General features: G+C 50.3%; 1 protein-coding gene across 1 annotated transcript; it reads right to left on the reverse strand.

Moving 5' to 3' along the window:
* Positions 1-12,856: 12,856 nt before the first annotated feature.
* LOC144934296 (glycoprotein-N-acetylgalactosamine 3-beta-galactosyltransferase 1-like) lies at positions 12,857-22,901 on the reverse strand. The gene is made up of 4 exons (XM_078859973.1): positions 22,845-22,901; positions 20,652-20,861; positions 15,518-16,185; positions 12,857-13,075 (listed from the first exon to the last, which is right to left on the reverse strand). The coding sequence occupies exons 2-4, from the start codon at positions 20,854-20,856 to the stop codon at positions 12,857-12,859; spliced, it is 1,092 nt and encodes a 363-aa protein (XP_078716099.1). The 5' UTR covers positions 20,857-20,861; positions 22,845-22,901.
* Between the last annotated feature and the right edge of the window lie 717 nt (positions 22,902-23,618).

Genomic DNA, 23,618 nt, shown 5'->3' on the forward strand with positions numbered 1-23,618 from the left:
TGGCAATTTCTGTCAAACCACAGCACTGAATGCCCTGGAAAAGTTTACGCAGCACGAGCGCTCTTGGTCCAATGACTCAGCCGTGGCGTTGATCGATGCCATGTGTTTATTGCGCCCTAATGCAGACAGCATGTTAAAGCTGTTGGTGATAATTGACACGGGAAAGTGCCGCATATGGTTCTCGCGAATTCGAAATAATCCTGCGACCTTGCTCATAACCGACAAAAATTCACGTTGTGTTTTTTTTGTTTAATGAGTTTCCATTCCACTCTATAGCAGCACCTATATGAGTGGTGGATGTGGATGTCAGTGCAGGAAGTGGGTCCTTGGCCTGTGTGTGGATCTGTGACGACAACATTAAATTGCAAAACACTTCTTAAAAGTGTAACTAACACTGTGGACTTAAACGGAACAAAAAAATACATGAGGGGTGACATTTTGAGCAATGGCCCTTCTTCATAGTCCATCATGGAAAGCGTTGAGTTTGGTTTGTTGTTAATTTTAAACACGAAAAAATAAACTAGTTTATATTTTTACAAGGTAAGGCCCACTGAGCCATATGGCTGTTTTCCAGAAAGATATAGAAGTGTGTGCTTGCGCACCACTGTCGCCACAGCAGCGCACATGAAGTTGATTAACTTCTTTAAAATTGATTGGGCCAAATGTACAAAGGAAGGATCCTCATCAATATGCGTTGAGACTCAGAGAGGCTTCCCTGTGTAGGGGTGTTACGGAGGGGCTGTATACATAGGATCACACGGGAAACAAACACAGTGGGCGGGGCTTCGTGAGTGCACGGGGAGGTGCTCTCAACGACGTCCGCACCGGGCAGCCTGGGGGGCTGACCCGGAGTCGTGATCCCCCGGGCCCCACCCCTCAGCGGGGGGTTTTGGTATAAAAGGGGATGAGCCGGAGAGCTCGGGAAACAATGTTAAAGCTAAACCAGTGAAGACCGAAGATCGTCTAGCTAGAGCCCTGGACTCCCCTGGGTCGCCGCCCTTATCAGGGCCGCGCAGGACCGAGCCAGCGGCGTGGTCCCGAGAACCAGAGCTAGTGCTCTGGGACTCCGGGTACCGTAGCCCGACTTACCAGTGTCGGGCCAGACAGCCTCCCCTAGCCCGTTAGTGGAGGACTAGGAGGTAGGTCAGAGATAGCTAGCAAGTGTGTTCCCAGCTAGCCGGGTGAGGGGGCCGATACCCCCTCCAGTGTTGTATGTCCGCGGTTGTGACAACTGTTGCGGAATAAATACGTGTGCCTCAACCCCGGCGTCCAAGAGTCTTCAACGATATTACATCTGGTGACAGAAGTGAACGACCACGAACATGGACACGCGCCGGACAGCTCGAGCCGGGGTACCGGAGGCGGAGGACACTGCTGAAATTGTGGAGCCCGAGACGGCTGAAGAAGGCATCGAGCAGCCGGGGCCGGACGCATCCTTACCGCAGCATCGGGATGAAGGGGAGCCGTCAACAGAAGGACTGAGGCTGGCTCACGCGAGACTGGCGGAGCTGCTGTACGCTTCTGCTGCCACGCTCGAATACATCACACGGCTGGGGGCTGGTGGACCGCCACGGGGCGAGGACAGCCGACGACCGGTGCGCCTTCCCGCCATTTCAACGGAGCCCAACTTCGAATCTCCCGCCATCGCCGCAGCAGCTGCTGAGGGCGTGGCAGGCCTGAACCTCGGGTCCGACATCGGCCGCACAGTGGCTGCCGCGTCATCACCAGCAGACAGAGCGTCACCACTGGTGCGACCGGCGATGCCATCCGTCGTTCGCGCCGAAGCCCAGCCGAGTGACGGGAACAGCGGAGGGCGAGCTTCCACGGCGGCCGCTGCGCTGCACCAACGGCTACCTCCACTCAAGGAGTATGTGGGCGAGGAGGGCAACTGGGGCAGCTTCCAGCGGCGCTTCCTCGCACACCAGCAAATGGCGCAGTGGACAGATGCCGAGGCTCTCTGCGCGCTGCCGGCGCTCCTCGACAGCGACGCCCTCGCCGCTCTTACATTGGCGCCGAAGGACAAACGCTCCACGCTACAGATGGCGCTGCAGTTGCTGGCTGCGGTCTACGGACCATCGTCGGAATGCAGGCAGCTCTTTTATGATCGCCAGCGGGGTGCAAAGGAGTCGCCCCTGGCGTACCGTACGAGTCTCCTGGCGCTGGCGAAGACGGACTTCCAACGAATGGACGACGAAGGCGTGGACGCGATGGTAACGGAAAAGATCCTCCTGCTGGCGGACGACCTGGACATCGCCGTCGTTGCACAGGATGACACAGAAATGGGTTCCCTCCAGGCTGCGCGGCTCCTCCACTCCAACCTACTGTCGCAGCGACGGAAGGCCAGCAGGGCAGCGGCCGGGCGTACGGTGGCTGCAGCCACCCTCCCGGCGGAGGAAGTTTTCACCATCGACCATCGACTGCAGCAGAGGGCGGGAGTACGGGCGGGCCGGGATGGATCGAGCCGCTCCGACCATCCGTCATCGCTGCCTGCGCTCCCGCGCTGTTACAACTGCGGCATCCGGGGCCATGTCGCCTCGGGGTGCCGCTCTCCTCGGCAGCGCGGGACGACGCCTCGACAGGACGCCGGCCCTCCTCCCAAGCTCCATCAACATAACCCGGCGAGTCGCGGCACCCCTCATGTTTGGCCCACGCACACACCCGTCACACACTCGCACACCGCAACGAACGGAGGGCCGACATTGCGCACGGCCGCGCCAACACACACCACTATGGGAACTCAGATCGAACCCAGGCAGTGGTCCGTGTTGGCCCATCGCGTTGTGGCTGCATCGTCGGGGTCGTCAGCCGTGGTGGGGCACATTGACGGGGTTGAGGTGCGCATCCTGGTCGATACAGGAGCATCGGCGACCATCATTTCGGAACTAATTTACAATATTCTCCCTGTCCAGAGCCGTCCTTTACTGCCGGTTAACGTCCCATTCTATGCCGCTAACGGGGGCTCACTTGGCATCATTGGACAGATTCGAGCACAAATTTGTATCGGTGATATCAAATTGTCCGGCCCGATTTTTGTTTCCTCCTCGCTGGCGGTTCCGTGCCTGCTGGGGACGGACTTCTTGGGCAAAATGCCGATTCGTATTTTAATAGACCAGGGCTGCATTGAGCTCCCGTCGGGTTGACGCATGGCGTTTCTGCCGTCCCCCACTGCGGGTCGGACGGCGTTCGCGACGGTACCGGCGTTCGTCGTTAAAACGGATCGCATACCACCGGGGGCACAAATGTTGGTGCCTCTCAAACTTCGTCAGCCCTTCGCTAAAGGCATTGGGGACCAGGGAATTCTGCTGGGGCCATCTAGGGCCGGGGTTAGCGGACCTCATTTAATTCCGGCCCAGACCATCGTCAAAGGGGACGGGGACCCTTTTATCGCGGTCCTCAATGTGGGGTCGCAGACGGTGGTGGTTCCTCAAGGGACCGTGCTTGCTCACGCAACGCCGGTGCCCTGTGAGGAACCTGTCGCGAATCACGTAGGCACTGTCCCTCTGCCGCAACCACATTCGGACACCGATGAAGGGTGGCTCGAGGCGCTTTGTGCGGGATCGACGGACCTGTCGGATTTAGAGCGTCAAAAGCTTAGGACACTGCTGCGTGAATTTTCCGACGTTTTCAGTCAGAACAAATTCGATTTGGGCTGTACCCATCTGCTGCGTCACCATATTGATACAGGTGACAGCGCGCCAATACGCCAAAATCCTTTTCGGTTAAGTCCCGCCGAAAAGGACCATGTCAAATCGGCTGTTGATGACATGTTTACCGCCGACATCATTTCTCCCTCTACCAGCCCGTGGGGAGCGCCGATCGTCCTGGTTAAGAAACAGGATGGCTCGTTGCGGTTTTGCGTCGATTTTCGCCGCCTCAACAAAATTTCTGTTGCCGACGCATACCCGCTCCCACGGATTGACGAATCGCTGGACGCCTTGGCGGGAGCGCGATTCTTCTCCACATTGGATTTGCTTTCGGGATTCTGGCAGCTTCCTCTGGACGATGATTCAAAGCCTAAAACTGCATTCCGTACACTGCACGGCCTCTTCCAATTCAACCGGTTGCCGATGGGACTCCACTCGGCGCCGGCGACTTTCCAGCGAATGGGACTCGTGCTTAATTTATTTGGATGACGTTATCGTCTTTAGCAGAACATTTGACGAACATCTCCAGAGGTTGCGGGCAGTTTTCCTCAAAATGCGGGCTGCTAATTTGAAATTTAAACCCCAAAAATGTCATCTGTTACGCGAATCTGTGCGTTATTTGGGACACATCGTTGGACGCTCAGGTATTGCTACCGATCACGCCAAAACGCAGTGCGTCAGCTCCTGGCCGACTCCCACCTCTGTGGGAGAGGTCAGGAGTTTCATTGGATTCGCGTCGTATTACCGACGCTTTGTCGCGGATTTTGCGACAATTGCGAAGCCCCTACACGCTTTGACGTCAAAGGGGGTCCGCTTTCATTGGGGACAGGAGGAGGAGGCTGCTTTCCGATCCCTTCGGGACGCTCTGGTTAAAGCTCCTCCCTTGGTTTACCCCGATTTTTCTAAACCCTTTGTGCTCGACACCGATGCGAGCAACACGGGTATTGGGGGCGTGCTTTCCCAGGTGGTTGACGGCGTAGAACGGGTATTCGCGTACGGTAGTCGGGTGTTGTCTCCAGCGGAGCAAAGATATTGTGTCACCCGTCGGGAACTGTTGGCAATTGTCTATTTCATCCAACAGTACTGCCCATATCTGTACGGTCAGCGTTTCACCGTCCGTACAGTTCATGCGGCACTACAGTACGCCCTGCGAGTTCAACAACCATCGGGACAATTGTCTCGATGGTTGGAGGTTCTCCAGGACTTTGATTTTGAAACCACGTACCGTAAGGGCGTTCGCCACACCAATGCGGACGCTCTGTCGTGCATGCCAACCACCCCCGAATGCGCATGCCTCCTGGGGTCGGGTCGTTGCAGGCATCCGGGTGAAATATCTGTTCCGGTCTTGGCGGCCGCCGACGACGCAGCGTCAATGACGAATTCGATCGCACAACAGGGATCAGATTCCCTGTTGGGGTTGCCTGTCACTGAATGGGGGCGCCTACAGATGGAGGAATCCTCCCTCCTCGCGTTGCGTCGTCGCGTCAGGAATGCTGGGCGGGGGAGGGGTGATGCCAACGCATGGGAAATGGTCACGGGTCTGCTGATGCATTGGGACGGGAAATCCCATCGACACCGGCTGGTGGTCCCTTCTGGGTTACGGGGTAAGGTGGTGTGGGCCGCTCATGAGCGCCTCCTCCACCTGGGGACCCAAAAGACCCTCGCCTTGCTCCAGCTTGATTTTTTTTGGCCGGGCATGACAAGGGATGTCGCAAATCTGTTGGGGTCATGCCCTCGGTGTGCGCAACGGAAACCACCAGCACGGGAGTCTAACCCGCCTTTGCAGTCTATCAAAGTCTCCAGAGTCAACAAACTTGTCGCGCTGGATATTCTGGGCCCATTCCCCGCCACCCCCATGGGCAATAGATATTTGTTGACCGGGGTGGAGTACTTTACGCGCTGGCCTATGGCCTGGCCCCTGGCCAACCAGTCGGCAGCAGCCATCGTGGAGGCCTTTGTCCAGGGATACGTCCTGGACAAAGGTGCTCCGGAGCGGCTGCTGACCGACCAGGGCAAACATTTTTCTGGCAAACTGCTCCAACAAGTCTGTGAGCTCCTGGGCACGAAAAAAATTCGTACCTCTCCCTATCACCCGCAAACTGACGGGATGGTCGAGCGTCTGCACCGAACCATCACGTCCATGTTGTCACAGCAGGTTTCAGACTCACAGACCGATTGGGACCTGCAAATTCAAGGGGTCCTGGCAGCATACAGATTGGCCCCCCATGCGGTAACGGGATTTTCTCCCTTCTTCCTCATGTATGGCCGCGAACCTGACCCACCTGTTCGGGCCCAGCTGCAGATCCCCGCGCCGCAGGGTAAAACTAAATTGGCCGACCATGTTAAATTTATCCTTGCTAAATTAACAGAGGCACGGGATGCTGCCATGCAAAATTCCGACCTCCGTCAGAAAGATAATGAGCGGCTCAGACTGGGTCGCGCGCACGTGCTGCAGTGGAAGCCGGGGGACAAGGCATGGCTGCACTGTCCACAGGTACCACTCGCGACCTCCTCTAAACTGGTGCGGCCGTGGCGGGGCCCTGTCGAGGTGGTTGAGGTTTTGCGGCCTCAGTGCGTACGCATCAAATGGGGGAAGCGCCGGTGGTTTGTGCACCCCTCCAGATTGAAACCCTTCGTTGCGGTACGAAGTCCCACTCCACACACGCGTGGCCAAACATGTGGGGGGTCGACCGACTCAAAGGGTCCGTCTCCGCTGCTCTTGACTGACGTGTTGCCGGCTGTCCCGCCCCCAGGTGCACCAGGAATGACGAGCTCACGCCCGACAACCCCTACGGGGGATGCCGAGGGTCTCGTGACATCGAGAAGAGACTCACTCGGAAATGGACAGTTGCCACCTGACGGCCCGCCATCCGGGGTTGCCCCGTGTGACGGGCCTGCTGCAAGGACGCGCGCAAGAATGCGCAGACTCTTGTGATGCCCAAAAAGAAAAATGTTTTTTCACATGTTATGTTCACTGTGTGCTGCGTGGGTGGTGTGTTCCTGGCACATTGGATTGTACGTATGTTGTGTTCACTGTGTGGTGTGTGTGTGCTGGGGTTCCCTGCAAATTGTATATACGTTGGTTTTACGGAATTCGTATTTATTCGGGGGGGGGGGGGGTGCGTCGGGTTATTTTCGCTTCTTGCTTTTCTGGTTCTTGTTGTTGTTCTCGTTCTCGTTATGGTTGAAAAAAATTGTGAGGCACACGCGGGGTCGAGGGGTAAATAAACTTTTATTGTCGTTTGTTGCAGCCGGGACGGCTGCGAGCTGTACAGGGGGGGTGATGTAGGGGTGTTACGGAGGGGCTGTATACATAGGATCACACGGGAAACAAACACAGTGGGCGGGGCTTCGTGAGTGCACGGGGAGGTGCTCTCAACGACGTCCGCACCGGGCAGCCTAGAGGGCTGACCCGGAGTCGTGATCCCCCGGGGCCCCACCCCTAAGCGGGGGGTTTTGGTATAAAATGGGATGAGCCGGAGAGCTCGGGAAACAATGTTAAAGCTAAACCAGTGAAGACCGAAGATCGTCTAGCTAGAGCCCTGGACTCCCCTGGGTCGCCGCCCTTATCAGAGCCGCGCAGGACCTAGCCAGCGGCGTGGTCCCGAGAACCAGAGATAGTGTTCTGGGACTCCGGGTACCGTAGCCCGACTTACCAGTGTCGGGCCAGACAGCCTCCCCTAGCCCGTTAGTGGAGGACTAGGAGGTAGGTCAGAGATAGCTAGCAAGTGTGTTCCCAGCTAGCCGGGTGAGGGGGCCGATACCCCCTCCAGTGTTGTATGTCCGCGGTTGTGACAACTGTTGCGGAATAAATACGTGTGCCTCAACCCCGGCGTCCAAGAGTCTTCAACGATATTACACCTGGATGAATAAATTACATTCTAAGTTCATTGAATTTCTCCTGCCACTTCAGTTTTATTATGAACGCACAAAATGAGCCAACCATTCCAGACGGGAATCTCTTGGTATTGACTTTCTAACCCCATATGGGAGAGGGTTGTGCTACCTGCAAGGTGGAGCGGCTGCACGGTTGGCCACTCACTGCACTCTAAACCCAGTTAACCCGAGTTCGACTCACGGCTACGGTTTACAGCAGTGATGAGTGATATCCGCGATTCCCCCCCTCAGTGACCAACGTGGTGAAGTATGGTCAAACAACCCCCACCCCCCCCCCCCCCCAAAAAGAAAAAATGTTGCAGCATATGAAGGAGGCCTTCATCCATCAGTGTATTTGACAAAGGGCACGTCAACATTTAATTTGCTGTGACATAACAGCTACCTCCAATCCGTACCTCGCGTGAGCCCACCGCCTTCGTATATTGCGCAATGCCGCAATGCACAAAGGCGTTGTGCAACAACAACAAAAACCCCAATAAACAACGATCATGACTATCGAATGACGGATCTGGCAGCAGCAGTGTGGGTGAGATGAAGGTAATGCTGCCGAAAGGTGTTGAACGCCTCCCCCCCGAGTCGATTGGCTCTGGGCCCGGCCTCCCTCCCGAGTTGGTCGTCTCAGACCCTGCCCGAACCTCCCGGTGATGGTATCTGGAATGCGGCGCAACAGGATGTTGCCACTACCACCACACACACCACACACACACCACCACACACACCACGCCACACACGTAACTGACGCTCCTCTGCGGAAGGCGTGCTTGGGGTGGCTCCCACATTCAACAAAAAAAACAATAGCCAGGTTTGTCTCCTGTTGGCGCTTTTGAACCCCGCTCTGTTTGTCGTCTTTAAACGCAAAGAAGACTCGACAGATTGGTCAATAACACCGTGGCCTTGACATATATAAAGTACGTTACGTTTTAGGCAATGGGCCATCGCGTTCTGTAAAGAACGGCAATCTCCCGAAATGTCACCGTTTTAGGGGGTACTGTACTGTATATATTATTATTATTTGAAGTCAGTTTTATTGAAACATGTTGAGTAGTTTTGTGTATGTAGTAATCTTGTGTGTATCAATTTTGCTCGTGTCCCACTGCCAGGACTTCTCTCAGTCTAAATCTGTAAATGGCGAGAAAACCCCAATTTGAGATGTGGCCACGTTTCCTCGACTCCCGTAGCCGAAATGAGAAACTGGCCGCATATTCAGAACCCGTTTGAAGTTGTCTTGAGAACGTTCCGTTGTTTTTTTAGTTCGGTGTGCAATGCAAACTCTCCCCGCTATCGGTTTTCTTTTCAAAGGACAACAATACGCGCCAAGTGACATTAAGCTTACCCTACAGTTTACAGTTAGAAGAAAAACGACGTTGACGTCCTTAGTGTGAGCTGCAGCAACTGTCTGCCGGCGAAATGACATTGAGACAGGCAGCAGGCAGGCCCGAGGTGCCTGTGCATACGTGACATTGCTTCGTGGGGACGTAGTCAACAAGATGCTGGCTGTGGATTAATAATGGCCTATTTATTATATAATTGAAAGATAAAAAAAAACCCGTGTGGGTAGCCCAGTTCCTGAAAAAGCTCCCTGCACGTGCAGCAAAACGTCTGACATTCATGCAGAACAACCCGCAATGCAACCCATAGGCCGCGTGGCCTCTGGGTTGCGTAAACACGTGATTTGTTTGAATGTGAAGAGACCGATGTATGCAAGAAGAAATTGCTTATTACTTTTAAAGTCTCCACAAGGTTGATCGCTTCCGTAATCGACGCTAGAACGATTATCGGCTCAAGTGCTTGAACAAGTAAACCCGTAAAAACAAAGTTTTTCACTATAAATCCTTTATATGCGTGGCGGCTAGAGTCCTCTCGTCCTCTGGCTTGAGATGGCTGGCACTTATGGGTCAGATGATTGTCTGCCACCATTAAGCAATTGGTAATTAAATATTTAATTTGTTTTCCTTAAACAGTGTAACATTTTTGATTTTTTTTCACGAAAATTAATTGTCACACACAACGAGTCTGTGTGGAAAATGTCAGCTCGATTGGATCACGGGAAGTGGGTTAAAAAACGAGCGAAAGATTTGCACGGTCCTAAGCAAGCAAGCGAACTTAATATAAAGGATTTTAAAATATATTCGCCTGTGGAGGACGCGGGGATCGATCCCGCGACCTTTGGCATGGGAAGCGAGGGCGCTACCAACTGCGCTACTCCGCCACGGCCTGTGGAGGGGTTACGCTCTGGGCTCTTACACTCTGACGTTCAGCCAAAGCCATGAATGCGTTCTATTTGAATATATGTAAAAGAACTTTTTTTTTTGCCTGTAAAGTGTAAAATTTTGGGAATTTTTTTTTCACGAACAATAATTGTCTGGCACAACGAGTCTGTGTGGAAAATGTCAGCTCGATTGGATCACGGGAAGTGGGTTAAAAAACGACCGAAAGATTTGCACGGTCCTAAGCACGCAAGCACGCAAGCAAGCAAGCAAGCACGCGAACTTAATATAAAGGATTTAAAAATGGGGCAACACGAAAATAGGAGGGGGATACAAGTCTCACCAACATTCCCAATTGTGCCGGTGGACTGGAGGTGATGGGCGGCGCTTGCCGAAGTCACGTGCATAATCGGCATCTCGCGCTGGGCGGGGGTTATCGGGATGGGGGTTTCCCACCTTCGAGAGACGGTGGCCGCGATTTTTAACCGCAAAATTAGTCGATTATAACGTCAGTCGATGAATATGGCCAGAATGTTCCATTTGTTCTCCGCCCTTTTCTTTTTATTTTGTAAAAAAAAACTAAATTAGAAAACACGAAACATTTAAGCGAAGCAGCGCCCCCCTAGCGGACACGGCGAGGTGAATCGTCGTTGGCAGTGATGTACAGGCACAATTAACAACACAATAATAATCTCCGCGCACATTTACTTATTAACAGGGGGCAATTGCCCGAAACGTAGTTTAATAAACATATATTTGTTTCCCCCGTTCTAAGGGTTTAGTAGTATGAATGATTTTTTTTTTAGTAACTTCTGACAGGAATGTGGGGTGCCGACTGTAATGACATGCTTACATATTACTATGCATTCATGTAATTTCAAACAACTAGAGCATGCCAACTCTGAACAAATATTAACGTTGCACGACAAATGAATTAACATTATCATTAGATGTCCATGCAACCTTTTAATCCCTCCTCTGCTCGCATTGAGTACTTTGAATCCGCGTAATTGTAGCCCCCGAGTGCAGGGGGTCGCCAAACACAATAGCAAGAAGAGACATTTTTTTTTATTCAGTAAAAACCTCAACATTTCAAGAACCGCAGTGCATGCCAATACGAGACCGTCCTCAATAAATTACGTCACGAAGCAGTCCTTAAAGAGTAAGGAGCTAAAGGTTGCAGACCCCTGCCCGTGTGTTACATCATATTGCATACAAGCCCATGTGCAGCCCGTTGTTTTTCCAATGCACTTTTGGCCGAGGGGTCTCCCCCCACAACATGTGGATCTGTTGTGAATACTATTTGACCATTCTTCACGACGCTGGTAGCAGATCACCCAGAGGTCGCAAACGGGATTTGATTCCTTACCCGTACCCGGCCGCACCAGGGTCGCAAACGGGTACCCGTACCCGGCCGGGTACGGGTAGCCGGGTATCGGGTACCCGGTTGCGACCTCTGATATCACCACAGGTCAGCAATGGAGAATGATGCACTGTCCTCTGCTGACCACCATGTAGCACAGACTCGCGGCTGCCTGTGGCATCCTGCTTGTGCATGGTTATCACCCATCCAAGCACGAGCCAGGCTCTATTCCGCTTAGCTTCTACGGTTTGACGAAATTAAGTGCATTTCGGGGGATTTTGCCATAGGTGAAAATTTAATGAAAACGTCCATGAAAATCCATGAAAAGAGTTAACACGCCATTCCTGACGCAATAATCTGGCTTAACCACCTCATTCGTACATAATTGTCCACACACAGTAGTGAGTGTCCATGTACAGCCCAAGCCAGTGATAGAAATTCCACATTTTTATGGTGGGCCAGAGTCCTTCCACAGGACGATGATTGTCTAAACCCCACAAAAGTGGTGCTCTTTTTAACGACCGCTGGAGTAATAAACTAAACTATTTATTGTATCAGATGAAGCCCACTGAGCTATACGACTCTTTTTCAGAAGCAGCCCAGCCACAATTGATAGCTTAACGAAGTGGCTTATTGAGTGGAAGTTGATAGCAGCAGTCAAATGTGGTATTCCTCGATTTACAAACGTTCGGTTTACGAAATTTCGCATGAACGCAATTGACAAATTATGAGCAAAATCGAATTTCCGCGGCAATGAGATTTCACATGCCACGAGACCACGAAGCAAGAAGCACGTGGGAGGCTGCGTCAACCGTCCGTGACGTCACGGTACCCTCTTAAGTGCAACTCCACATCACGTTTCCAGGCCTTCCAATATGCAGAGCTTTTGGCGAGTTCCCTAACAAAAGATTTTTTAAAAAATTCAACGTATTATTTAATCATCTTTATATGTATGTTTTTTGTTGTTTTAAATTCATGGGAAAAGCCAATCCGATTTACGAAATTGCGTTTTGCGTGTCTTTCGTAAATGGAGGGACACCTGTAATCTAAATGCACGTTTCAAAAATGTGGAGGGAAAAACCGGAGGACCCAGAGAAAAAAAAATCCACGTGACCACGGGGAGAGAGACATGCAAACTCCAAATATACAGCAGCAGACGTCAGGGTCGTGATCGAACCCACGACATCCTTCATACCAGGCGAGGGTGACAATGATGGGCCGAGTTGACCACCATCTCCGACTTGAATTCAAGACTCTCCGATTGAGACAGCGGCCACTCTGCCATGGCACCACGACCCACCAAAATAAATAAATACACAATTGTAAACAATTATCCAAAAGATGGTTCTCATTCTCTTCTCCTTGCAGGTTGAGCTGATCATTTTGCCATGATTTTGGTGTCATTTATATTTAAGCATCATATTCTGTCTGCCTTGTTTTCACGTCTCATTTTCATCCTCTCATTTGCTCACTTGCTTTGTCGTGCTCCGTCTTATTCATTCTTCATTAGCCTGTGGTTAAAAATCTTCACAGGCAATTCGCACAATGTTCAAATACCTAATGTTTACATGCATTCATCCAATGCGTGTATCAAGGGCGTGAGAATAAAATTACAGTGATGAATTAAAGAATGGCTACAAGCTCACGAACAATTCTCTGGATTGAATTAAGGGGGGAAATGAAACAATGGGTCTGAAACAAAGTTCTTTATATATATGTGCGTACAGATGTAACATTGCTTGCAGCTATCGGAGCTTGGAATCCACTGGTAGGCTCTTCAGCTGGGAAGAAGAGGAGTCTGAACTTCGGCCAAAGAGCACCGATTGGGCTGTCCGGTTGATGGGCAGCACACGGTGGCTGTATCCATAGGGGCGCAGGTGGTAGGCGAAGTACTCGAAGGTGTACATCCACGTCGGAGACATGTAGTGGAACGTGGCCGAGTAGTCCGAACAGCACCGGGGACCCTGGAGCACGTAACGGGGAGGAGACGGTTAGGACACACGGGACACATGGGGTATTGGTGGAACGCAGTGGGACACGTGGAAACACACGGGGGTGGGTAGAGATTTTTTCAGGGCCGCAACAGGACAGGGGCAACGTCTAGAGATGAGCTGCATTGGGGATGGTAATGTTAGCAGCTTATTGTGTCATGGTTACGCTGGTCCCTGCCATAGCAATTTGGAATTTCCACTCCTGGTACAAGGCCAGTGATTGAGAGAAGCACGACTCCATACCCCACGTGATCAATAGGCTTGTTGACCTAACATAAGTTTGCTGCAATTGCCAATTTAACTTTGTGCAGCACTGTAATCACGTATTACATTATTAAAATTGCGGATGTGGCCAGGAGATGGCAGCGCTGAGTGTCACCACCACCCCCACGTATTCGGTGTGGAGCGGTGGCCTAGCGGTTAGCGCGCTGCCCTACGAACCCAGCGATCGGAGTTCGATTTCCGCTCACGGGCCAACACCAGTGACGATTATCGGAACCGGTCCTGAGCCTCAGCCTAAAATTAGTACTTAGTGCGGTGTGTAAACATTGCTACTGGGGAGACAAAGGCGGCCAGGCGTGGTGCTGGCCAACTACTCCCTCATGTGCCGTGACAGCCTTCATTAGGTGCTCACTAACAGCACTTGCCCCAACAGTCTGTTAAGGCTATCTGGGGGATATTTGTCTTTGTATTCGTGGTTTCTCTGGTTTCTCCAGTTTCCTCCCAAATGAAGTAAAAACATTCTTGTAATTGGCCACACATCTCAATGCAGGGCCCTCCTGAATCAGAGGCCTGTGACTAAGGTGAAGCTTCTCCGGCTGAAAGGCATTACCATTATTATATTCTACCAAGAGCTAAAATGACATCTCAAATACGTATCATTAGGCCACAATGGGTGAGCGACATCTCATTTGTGAGGGTACGATACGATTAAAAATATACCAACAAATGCATTCTCTCACGATTCTAGACACACATTATTGCATGAATTATTACTCTGCACGCAGAATAACCCAACACGCATCCATCAGTGAAGCTGCCTTGTTCTTTCAAGATACTGTAGTCGCGGCTTTTGGCTGGTCATCGAACATAACACGGTTACCGCATCGCGCGCTTTCAGATGCGCTTCTGCGGCCGTCTGGACTGCTCTTCTGATATTAGGAAGCCATTGGCGCGATCTACTTTTAAATCATCAAGATTGCAAACTAATTTCTTGAGAACTGCTTTTTGTGTTTAGTTTGTTGTCCTTCCCCCATATGGTGCGTAAGACATTCAACATACATACACACATATCTCGTGTTCTAGTTTTGACTTAAAGCTTTCGTGACTGCAGGAATTCATATTATTGGGTCTTTCGGTAAAGTCACGTAGATCGGTTAAAAACAAAAAAACTCCGACGTTTCGATCGCAACACAAGCGGTCGTCTTCAGGAAAAGGGCGGGGGGGGGGTGAGCTTCCAATGTAAACTGTTTACAAGGGTTTGATATGGGCGTAGCCCAAATGTCAGCAGCCAATGACAATGTAAGTTGGTGGGCAGCCAACCGGACGGTGGTTGGTTTTCCACCAATCAAAGGGCTGCCAGGTGAAAATTTGCATGTTAATGGCAGATGTCAGAGCCGCAACCAAGGGGTCGGCACACGAAGTGGCTGTGAAAGCGCAAGTTTGAAATGGGCGTAAAGCACAACTAACATCGGAAGGTGGTCGGATGGGAACATCATAGCCAATGACGTCTTAAACTGGTTGATAATGTTGATTCTCGGTACCTGAGAAGATGGGTATAAACTGAGCAATTATTGGAAGGGCGTTATGAACCAGTTTAAGTCATAATTGGCTATCATGTTCCCATCCTATCACCTTCCGATGTTAGTTGTGCTTTACGCCCATTTCATACCCTTGTAAACAGTTTGCCTTGGAAGCTAACCCCCCTTTTCCTGAAGACGACCGCTTGTGTTGCGATGGAAACGTCGGAATTTTTTGTAATTTTTTTGTTATTTTATTTGAACCGATCTACGTGCCTTTACCAAAAGACCCAAGAATACGTGTTCCAGTTATAGTTTTAATTTCGTGGTATGATAAACTGCTGCATGCTGAGAAAAATAGGGTCTATGCAAATAATGGCAGTCAGCCAGGGTATATTTGAAAGCTGCTGCTATTACCGAAAAAACACCGTCTCCCATTAGACAATCTGACATTTTAATCGAGACCATCTAAAAAAAATATATATTCCATTTGGAATATATATATTTGAAAATTTAAGCAGCCTGCATGACCTTTTTTTCTAGTTGGGCGATTTGCTCACATTCTCCTCAGATTGTGCACGCAGCGTTACCATTCTGTGCGATGGTCGGCCATTTTTTTTACAGAGCTGTGTACACACGTGGGGCGCATGGTGGGGGGGGGGGTCCAACAACTCACCAGCTCGAGGGGGTGGTAGGAATAGTCTCTGTACCAGAAGTTTTTTTGCTCGTGTTTCTTGGTCAGCAGCTCCTCAGGAAACACCCCGTGGAAGGTCTCCCTTCGGTGCATGTCCAGGGACTCTCCGGCCACTACCCCAACTTTTTCGAGGCACTTGGCCACCTCCACGTCCTCGATGGTGGAGGTGTGCGTGCACTTGCCCGTCTCGAAGGCCTCCACGAACTTGCGCACGGCCTCCCTGCTCATCGCATAGCCGCCGCCCCCGCTCATGTAGCCCTGCTTCACGAAGTACTTGAACTTGCGCCCAAAAAAGATGGGCTCCGACGGGGAGTAGCTCACCAGCAGCAGCTTGAGGTTCTCCATGATGACGTAGGTGTCGTCGTCGGCCTTGAGGAACCAGTCGGCATCGTCGAGGTGGTTCTCATTTATGTAGTACAGCGCCTTGATGGTCTTCCAGTAGAGCTTGTCGCGGCCTTCCCCCGTGCCGAGCCCGATGGCCCCAAGCTCCTTGTCCTCCTCCGAGCTCATGAAGAGGACGCGGTCACAGCGCTTGGCCCAGGTGGCCTTGACGTGGCGAGCTTTGGCCTGGACATTCTTCGGGTGCGTGACGATCCAGCACAGCACCCTCACTTTCTTGAGCAGTGCTACTGCCGTTGAGTTGTCCATGCCTGCGTGGAGGATCACAAAAGCGGTTGTGTCTATGCGCGTGAACAACGTGGCATTTGTTTTTTTTTCTCGACTGTATTCTAATTATGCCGTCGGCATTAACGGCACGGATCAAGTGGAATTTGTTCGGAAACTCCTACAGAAAGCAGGGTAAAATCACCCCATGTTCGATCAGAGCCTTTGGAAGAGGTGCCCATTCAAAATTGCTTCCAAGATCTCTTCAGTTGCCTCTTATCTACACGAGGTGGCACTGCACTTTTACCCAGGCCACTCTTGCAGATGAGACGACGCCTTGCCTATTTCGTTCTCACCTGGCTAAAAATACAAACAATACTATCTTCCCGCATCGCATTCTCTGCAAGTGACGTTTGTCAAATGGCAATGAAAGCATATGTCTTTAGTTCCCAGAGTTGTAATAACCCAACTTAAGAGAAATCTTAAACAACTTTATTTTCGTCAATGATTACTATCCATAAGAGTTTTTTTTGGGTTAGATCATGTAAATGTATAAATGTGTCGTTAAAACCCGCCACCATCCGAGACAGCCAACTAGTAAGGGCTGTCACGTAAACAGAACATGCCAATTCGCCACTAGTACAGCACACCGGTGTGTTGGATTACTAGGCTGAGGGCATACATTCGTTATAGTTCAACACCACAGCTTAACCATACATGTCAGCACAAAAGGTTTCAAGTCAATGAGACCACTACTGACAAAACCCCAAGAAACTGAGCGAGAACCCAAATAAACCGAGGCACAATAACATTTAAGACTAAACTAAAACTATACTATTTTTATGTTATATTCTTGGTTCTTTCGGTAAAGTCACATAGAAGGGAAATAATAAAATCATCATCAGGTATGAAATCCACAGCAAGAATTAAAAAAGAAAAATCTTGTTTTGTATTTATATTATTTTATTATTTCCCTTCTACGTGACTTTACCGAAAGAACCAAGAATACGAATCCCTGCAGTCACGAAAGCTTTAAATAAAAATGTATTTTTATGTTACCAGGTAAGGACCACTGAGCTATGTAAATATTTTTCAGAAACAACCTGACCACAAATGATAGCTCAACGAAGTGGCTTATTAAGTGGAAATTTATAGTAGCCAAATATGTATGGAAAAACTGGAGGACCCGGAGAAAATTTCACACGACCATGGGGAAAAAGACATGCAAACTCCAAATATACAGGCATCGGGTCAGGATCGAACCCACGACCTGCTGTATACCAGACGAGGTAATCATAATAATAATTAGAATGTATAATGCACATTCCATCCGAGGATCACAATGCATAAAAAGCAAGAAACAAAAACAGAACCAGTGCAAACGTCTAACCTAAAGAGGGAAGGCCAGGTTAAAGAGATGGGTTTTCAAAGCAGACTTAAATATATTTACCCACTCTGATTGCCCTGATTTCAAGTGGCTCTGCATTCCATAGCTTAGGTGCCACACTAAAAAAAAGCCCGATCACCAAAATAGCGCAACCTAGACCTGGGAGTGCTGAGCAGTTGGAGATCAGAAGAGATTAAGGGCCTTGATGGACGATATAAATGTATTAATTCCTGCAAGTAATGTGGGGTGAGTCCTTTAAAAGCTTTATAGATTAATATCAGCATCTTAAAATCCACTCGGAATTTGATCAGTAACCATTGAAGAGACAGGAGGACTGGTGGAATGTGCTCACGAAATGCGTGGTGTAAGCACTCTCGCAGCTGCATTCTGAACGAGCTGCAGTCTATCCAGTACTTTACTCCGTATCCCATTCAGTAAGGCGTTGCAAGTATGCAAGTAGTCGAGTCGGGATAAAACAAAAGCATGGACCAGTTTCTCCAAGTCAGCAGGTGTATTCTGGAAATATTTCTTAGGTGGAAAAATGCCAGTCTAACCACCTTAGATATATGTGTCTAAAACGATAATGACTGGTCAAACTGAACACCAAGGTTTCTGACCTCCCATGTGGGATTGACGTCGTGACCATCGATCAACAAACGAGGCGAACCAATTTTAGACAGATGCAGAGGGGAACCGATGAAAGTGGCGTCGGTCTTGGTCAGCATTTACGAGCAAAATGTTTTGGCGCAACTATGAATTCACTACCGTTAGTGATGCAGATAGAGCAGTAGATGCTGTTGCATAGTCTGGTCTTAACCGGATATACATTTGAGGATCATCTGCACAACAATGGTAGGATAAGCCAAGATGTTGGAGCAGAATACCCAATGGTGCCATGTAGATGCTAAACAGTTATGGGCTAGCACAGATCCCTACGGAACACCACAGAAAACCGGTCTAATGAGTGACTTGAAGCCATCTTTTGTGACGAAGTACCTACGATTCTTTAAGTAAGCGGGATCCCACAGCAAACCTAAGTCAGGAGATCCCCATTGAAACTTCCATTCGCTCAAAGAGAACCCCCGTGATCAATGGAGTCAATTGCTGTGATTAGATCTAGCAGAATGAGGAAGCTGACGAAGCCTGTATCTGCTGACATAAGTAAATAATTGACCACCCTTTACAAGAGCAGTCTTAGCGCTATGTGCAGGTCTGAACCCTGATTGAAAGTGGTCAAATAGATCGTTTGAGGCCTGGTGCTGATGTAAACAAGTGACCACAGCTATACGGAAAAGGGGCCAGTGTGGGGGGAGTTTGTCCCGAGCTTGAGATCCATGGGGGCCTCAGAAAGGGCCACGGTAGCCATCTTTGTCATTTCTTCCCCCTCAGGCCAAGACAAACCTTTTGACAGCCCTGCATACCTGGCCATAATGCAATTTATGTATATACGTAGCTTGTGATGAGATAATGAAATTCAAAGTTAGTTAGGGGCGTATTTTTGGCACCCTCGTGACATACCTTAAAAAAGGTTTCACGTATCAAAGCAATTAAGTCAGTGACTATTACGGAGCGCCTGATTGTGATTGTTTGTTCTTCTCAGTAACAAAGGGCTTCCACCCCATTTTGGTAGCCCGGGATACGCGGCCCACATTGTATCCAACGTCTAAGGTTCAAAAGCTGTTTGTTTTTTGGGTGTGGGTTTTTCTTTTTATAGAGACGCTGGGCCACTGTGTGGAAATCCAACATCACTTCAGTATGTGAACCTGTTCCTAAATCCCTAGCAAATGACAGTGAGGGTGATAGGCTTGGGGCTGCAGATATAGCTGTGGCCATTTGGATTTTAAAAAAAACCTAAGGTAAAATACGACCTTAACGTTTAGCAATAATTCACTTTTTTTTTACCTGGCGACCAAAGTTCTATTCAATAACACGGCTAACCATCAGTGGCGAGCGATATACTAACAGGTCATGGGTTTCCACCATCACGGAACACACTGAGCGGCGTGAAATTTGGTCAAATAATCGGTAAGATCTGCAAGGTGTATTGAGGACTTCGGCTCAAAGGGCTGTTAAGTAGCAGCTTAAAATATGAATGTGTATTTATCCAGGTAAGCTTAAAGGGGGTTTTCAGGAGGGTCCTGAACTGGGGTGTGTGGCCAATTCCATTGTGGAGTGTTTGGCTGCCCTAACTTAACTCGCGCTTAAGAGCGGATAACACTCGGAGGATCCTCACAGAGAGACTAAAGAATCAACTTTGTACTGCCGTATATTGGCAAACTCGCATCCAAAGTACACAACTTAGGCAGTCGTATATCCAAGTGCAAACCAGGATTCTGAAACCAATTAAAATCAAGATGACTTCATCACCAATAAATAGCAACCAAGGGAATTAACAGGGACTTACGTAAGTTGTTATATGCACCTAGCTGGCATTTCACACTGGTTTATTTTCAGAACCACTTTGACCGAGCAGACTGGGTTTCGGAGTAGGGCAGGCCCATTGAGAGATATTTGGAACCCTGATACATAATTGTAATAATCCTTCCAGAGACGGTATTTGGAATCGGTCCTTTTATTTCCACTCCACAATACACTTTGCTCACTCACTCTCCGTTGCTGGCAGACAACGGAGAGAGGACAGACCACGCACTAAGTCCCCACCGCGCACGTGGCAATCCCAGCCCCCGTCCGCGCGTGACCCTGCTCTTGTCAGTTTCAGTCTGCTCCCGATCGTTCCCCTCCACTCGCTCTTAATACCTTCGTCACGTGGTTCCCCCAGCCAATCGTACATGGACAGCTTTGACCATTCTCGATGGTTCCCTGTCAATCCCGGGACCACGCCCCTCATCCGGCTCCCCATTGGCTGGGGCCCCGAATGGCTAGGCCAATCACTCCTGATGACCTGTCGTGATGACGCATGGGCCATGGTCCCTATCTCAACCCTTATTGGCTACAAGCAGGACCGGCAAGCCAATCCCCACGTGAACCCTCTATGGCTGTTATTACATAATGTTAGATTAGGGGCCCATCCTTTACCATGTAAACCATGTACAGATACAACCCGTTCCTCCTCCTCTCGTCAGGCCCTGGGGGTGGAGGAGGTGGAGGGGAGAATGTCTATCTTACCTTGATGGCTCAGAACGTCAGAATCCAGGTTCATGACCATGGGAAGTGGCTCTTCGTCTGTGTCGAGGTGGCCGTGGGGGTAGCTGGTGGACTGCGCTCGCTCGTACAGCTTGATGTCCCTCGCCGTCTGCATCAGCAGGAAGCAAATCCCGTAGCCCACGAACCAGCCAAAGACCTTGGACAGCTGTGGCCGATTTAGCAGCATGGCTCCTTCAAGCGACACGTGATGTATGCATATTTAACTTCTTTCGCGCCGTACATAGCCAACCATGGTAATCAGACGTGCGGGGGAAGAACAACAGACTCGACAAAAAAAATTGTTCTCAAGAAATTAGTTGTAAATCTAGATTTAAAAGTGCACAGCTCCGGTGGCTTCCGAATGTCGGAAGGAAAGCGCGTTCCAGACAGCTTCCGAAGCGCATCTGAAAGTGCACAATTCAGTGACCGTCTTTGTTCGATGGTTAGCCAAGAGCCGCTGCTCGGATGGCCGGAGTTTGCGTGATGGTTTATGCTCCTTGATGGCGTTTTGGTGAGTCAAGAGACCGACGATACTTTTCAGGGAACATTTGTTGTGATGAATGACAAACACAGCGACGGTTTCTCCACAGAGCCGTATACATGTGCGCGTATGTACAGCCCTTTTGTCGATCAGCTGTTGGCCCATGCGGGTTACCTAACCACGCTTTCAACAAACTGGTCAATACGGGTTTGTGAATGGGTGGATTAGGAACGCACAAGTGCAGTACAGAAATGTAATGTGCTGCTATGCACTCTGCTGCCCACCACGTAACTCGCCTGCACTAGGCTTGTTTCATTTTTCCGAGTAGCTTTCTAATGCCAGAGTAAGAGAAGTTTGCTGGTTGGTCCTCGAGCTATTACGGTGCCACCGCTTTCACAGACTCGTCACTGTCAAAACTGCGGTCACAGACATTATAATCGGACTATACTATTGTCAGAACTGCTGACGTGCGCCAAATGCCTTCATATTCAACCCATTCGTGATTTGAAGCTTTCGTGACTGCAGGAATCCACACTCTTTGGTTCTTTTGGTAAAGTCACGTAGGTATAAAATAGAAGAAAATAAATCACGACGTTTCGGGCGCAACACAAGCGTCCGTCATCAGGTGGGACGCTTGTGTTGCGCCCGAAACGTCGCGATTTATTTTCTTCCATTGTATACCTACGTTACTTTACCGAAAGAACCAAAGAGTATTCAACCCATTGGCAAGAATGACACTTTGTCCTCCTCCTAGCGCCAGCCCTGGTTTGTGAACGTGGCAATTATTCATTCGTACAAAGGGTTGTTTAAAATTTGAACCTTAACCATGGCATATGGTCTAAACAACATCCCTCGGTAATATGAAACCTCATACGTTACAAATTATAGAATTGTGTCCGCCAGCTGAAAATGTTGCAACACACAGCCACACAAGGTACACATCGGCCCTATGTATTGCCCAACCCTCATACGTGACTGTATATGACTAATAAAACACATTGGTCACTAGAGTGGGAAAGAACAGATGCTATTATGAGCCGAGCCGCGAAGGGCATAATCCCAGTCAGGTGTACACCTTGGGTCTATATACACAGCATGCGTGGACCTTCACTTCAAATGCGCACCCGTTTCACCACCACAACACAATCATTGGCGTCATTGTGTTGACCAAGTAATGTATTACAATTAATCTGTAATATATTATTTATTTTTTTCGCAGAACTAGGATCCACGTCTTCACGAGAGGCGTCTTGCCTACTACATACAGTAGCATATCTGGCGGCTCCACGGCATTCATTCACGCAAGCTGCACTTTTTGGTGACGAGACGCTGTAAGATCGAAGTTTGCTCTGTGCCCAACGAAATTCTGCCGAGACGATTTAGTCTCGGCTCGTTGCCGGGCCGATGGCTTGCGTGAAGAAATACAGTGCCGTTATGTGCATGTAAGAGATATTATAACAAGGAGACGCGACTTCCTGCCAACTCGCGGTCATGGTCACCCTTGGGTGTCAAATTCCAAACGCCCTCGCAAACCACCTCGTCGCTCTAACCCACAACATCGCTACGAATGCTGGGACCCCCTTGGCTCTCCACGGTCGAGGGGGGCGTGGGGGGCCCCCGTCCCCTGCGACGCGATGGGGTAGACACACGCAAGCTGCCGTGCGGTTACAGGTGAACGGCCGTGGCTGGCTTACCTGAGCGTGTCTTTCTGTGCCAGCAGCAGCAGTTGATGTGGTGATGATGGTGGATGTGGGTGGGGTGAGTCTTATCTGCCTCGGCTTTTGTACCTGCGCCCATGCAGGTGCGGTTCGTGTCCGAACTCCTCCTCCCCCTGCCTCACTCTCTGTGCGTGAGAGTGGATAATGTTGAGGAGGCGGAGGAAAGGGGAGCGGTGAGGTGTGAGAGGAATGCGAGGTGGGGTGGGGGTGCAGGGTGGGTGTGGGATGCGGAAGCGTGGTGGTGGTCAGCCCCCGTCGAGGCGATAGGGACGCCTTTGAGATTTGCCGTTCACGGCCCAACACCACTGACGTTCATCTGAGCCGGTCCTGGGCCTCCCCGTCAGGACGAGTCGGCCTTAAATTAGAAAGCTGGTGCGGTGTGTAAACATCAGCACTGGGGGGGGGGGGAGACAAAGGCGGCCGGGCGTGGTGCTGGCTAACAAGCAGCTACCTTCCCCTAAAAGCAGTATTCAGGCTAAATGAGGGGGGGGGGGGTTATATTTGGTGAGGCGGGTGAAGAATGATAACAGCCTCACCCCCCCCCCCGCTCTAAACCAGTTGTGCGAGTCGTGACACGCGCGCAGCGATCGGCGGCGTTGAACACGGCAGGTTGAAATTCACTCGGGCGGCGTGGGCAGTGGGCACGGCACAGCGGAGGTTGCGGGCGGCATCCGGAGCGAGACGGAGCCGAGCCTCAAGCAGTGAAGCGCGCCGCGGGGGAGCGAGAGTCAACCGGTGGGGGTGGGGGGT

The sequence above is a fragment of the Lampetra fluviatilis genome, chromosome 10 (genome assembly GCF_964198595.1).
Source record: "Lampetra fluviatilis chromosome 10, kcLamFluv1.1, whole genome shotgun sequence".
NCBI lineage: Eukaryota > Metazoa > Chordata > Hyperoartia > Petromyzontiformes > Petromyzontidae > Lampetra > Lampetra fluviatilis.

Coding starts and splice junctions, on each gene's coding strand:
- LOC144934296 (XM_078859973.1), bottom strand. CDS start 20,856: ATGCTGCTAAATCGGCCACAGCTGTCCAAGGTCTTTGGCTGGTTCGTG. Junction 16,186..20,651: donor TGACGTTCTGAGCCATCAAG/GTAAGATAGACA, acceptor TCCTCCACGCAG/GCATGGACAACTCAACGGCA. Junction 13,076..15,517: donor CCTACCACCCCCTCGAGCTG/GTGAGTTGTTGG, acceptor TACGTGCTCCAG/GGTCCCCGGTGCTGTTCGGA.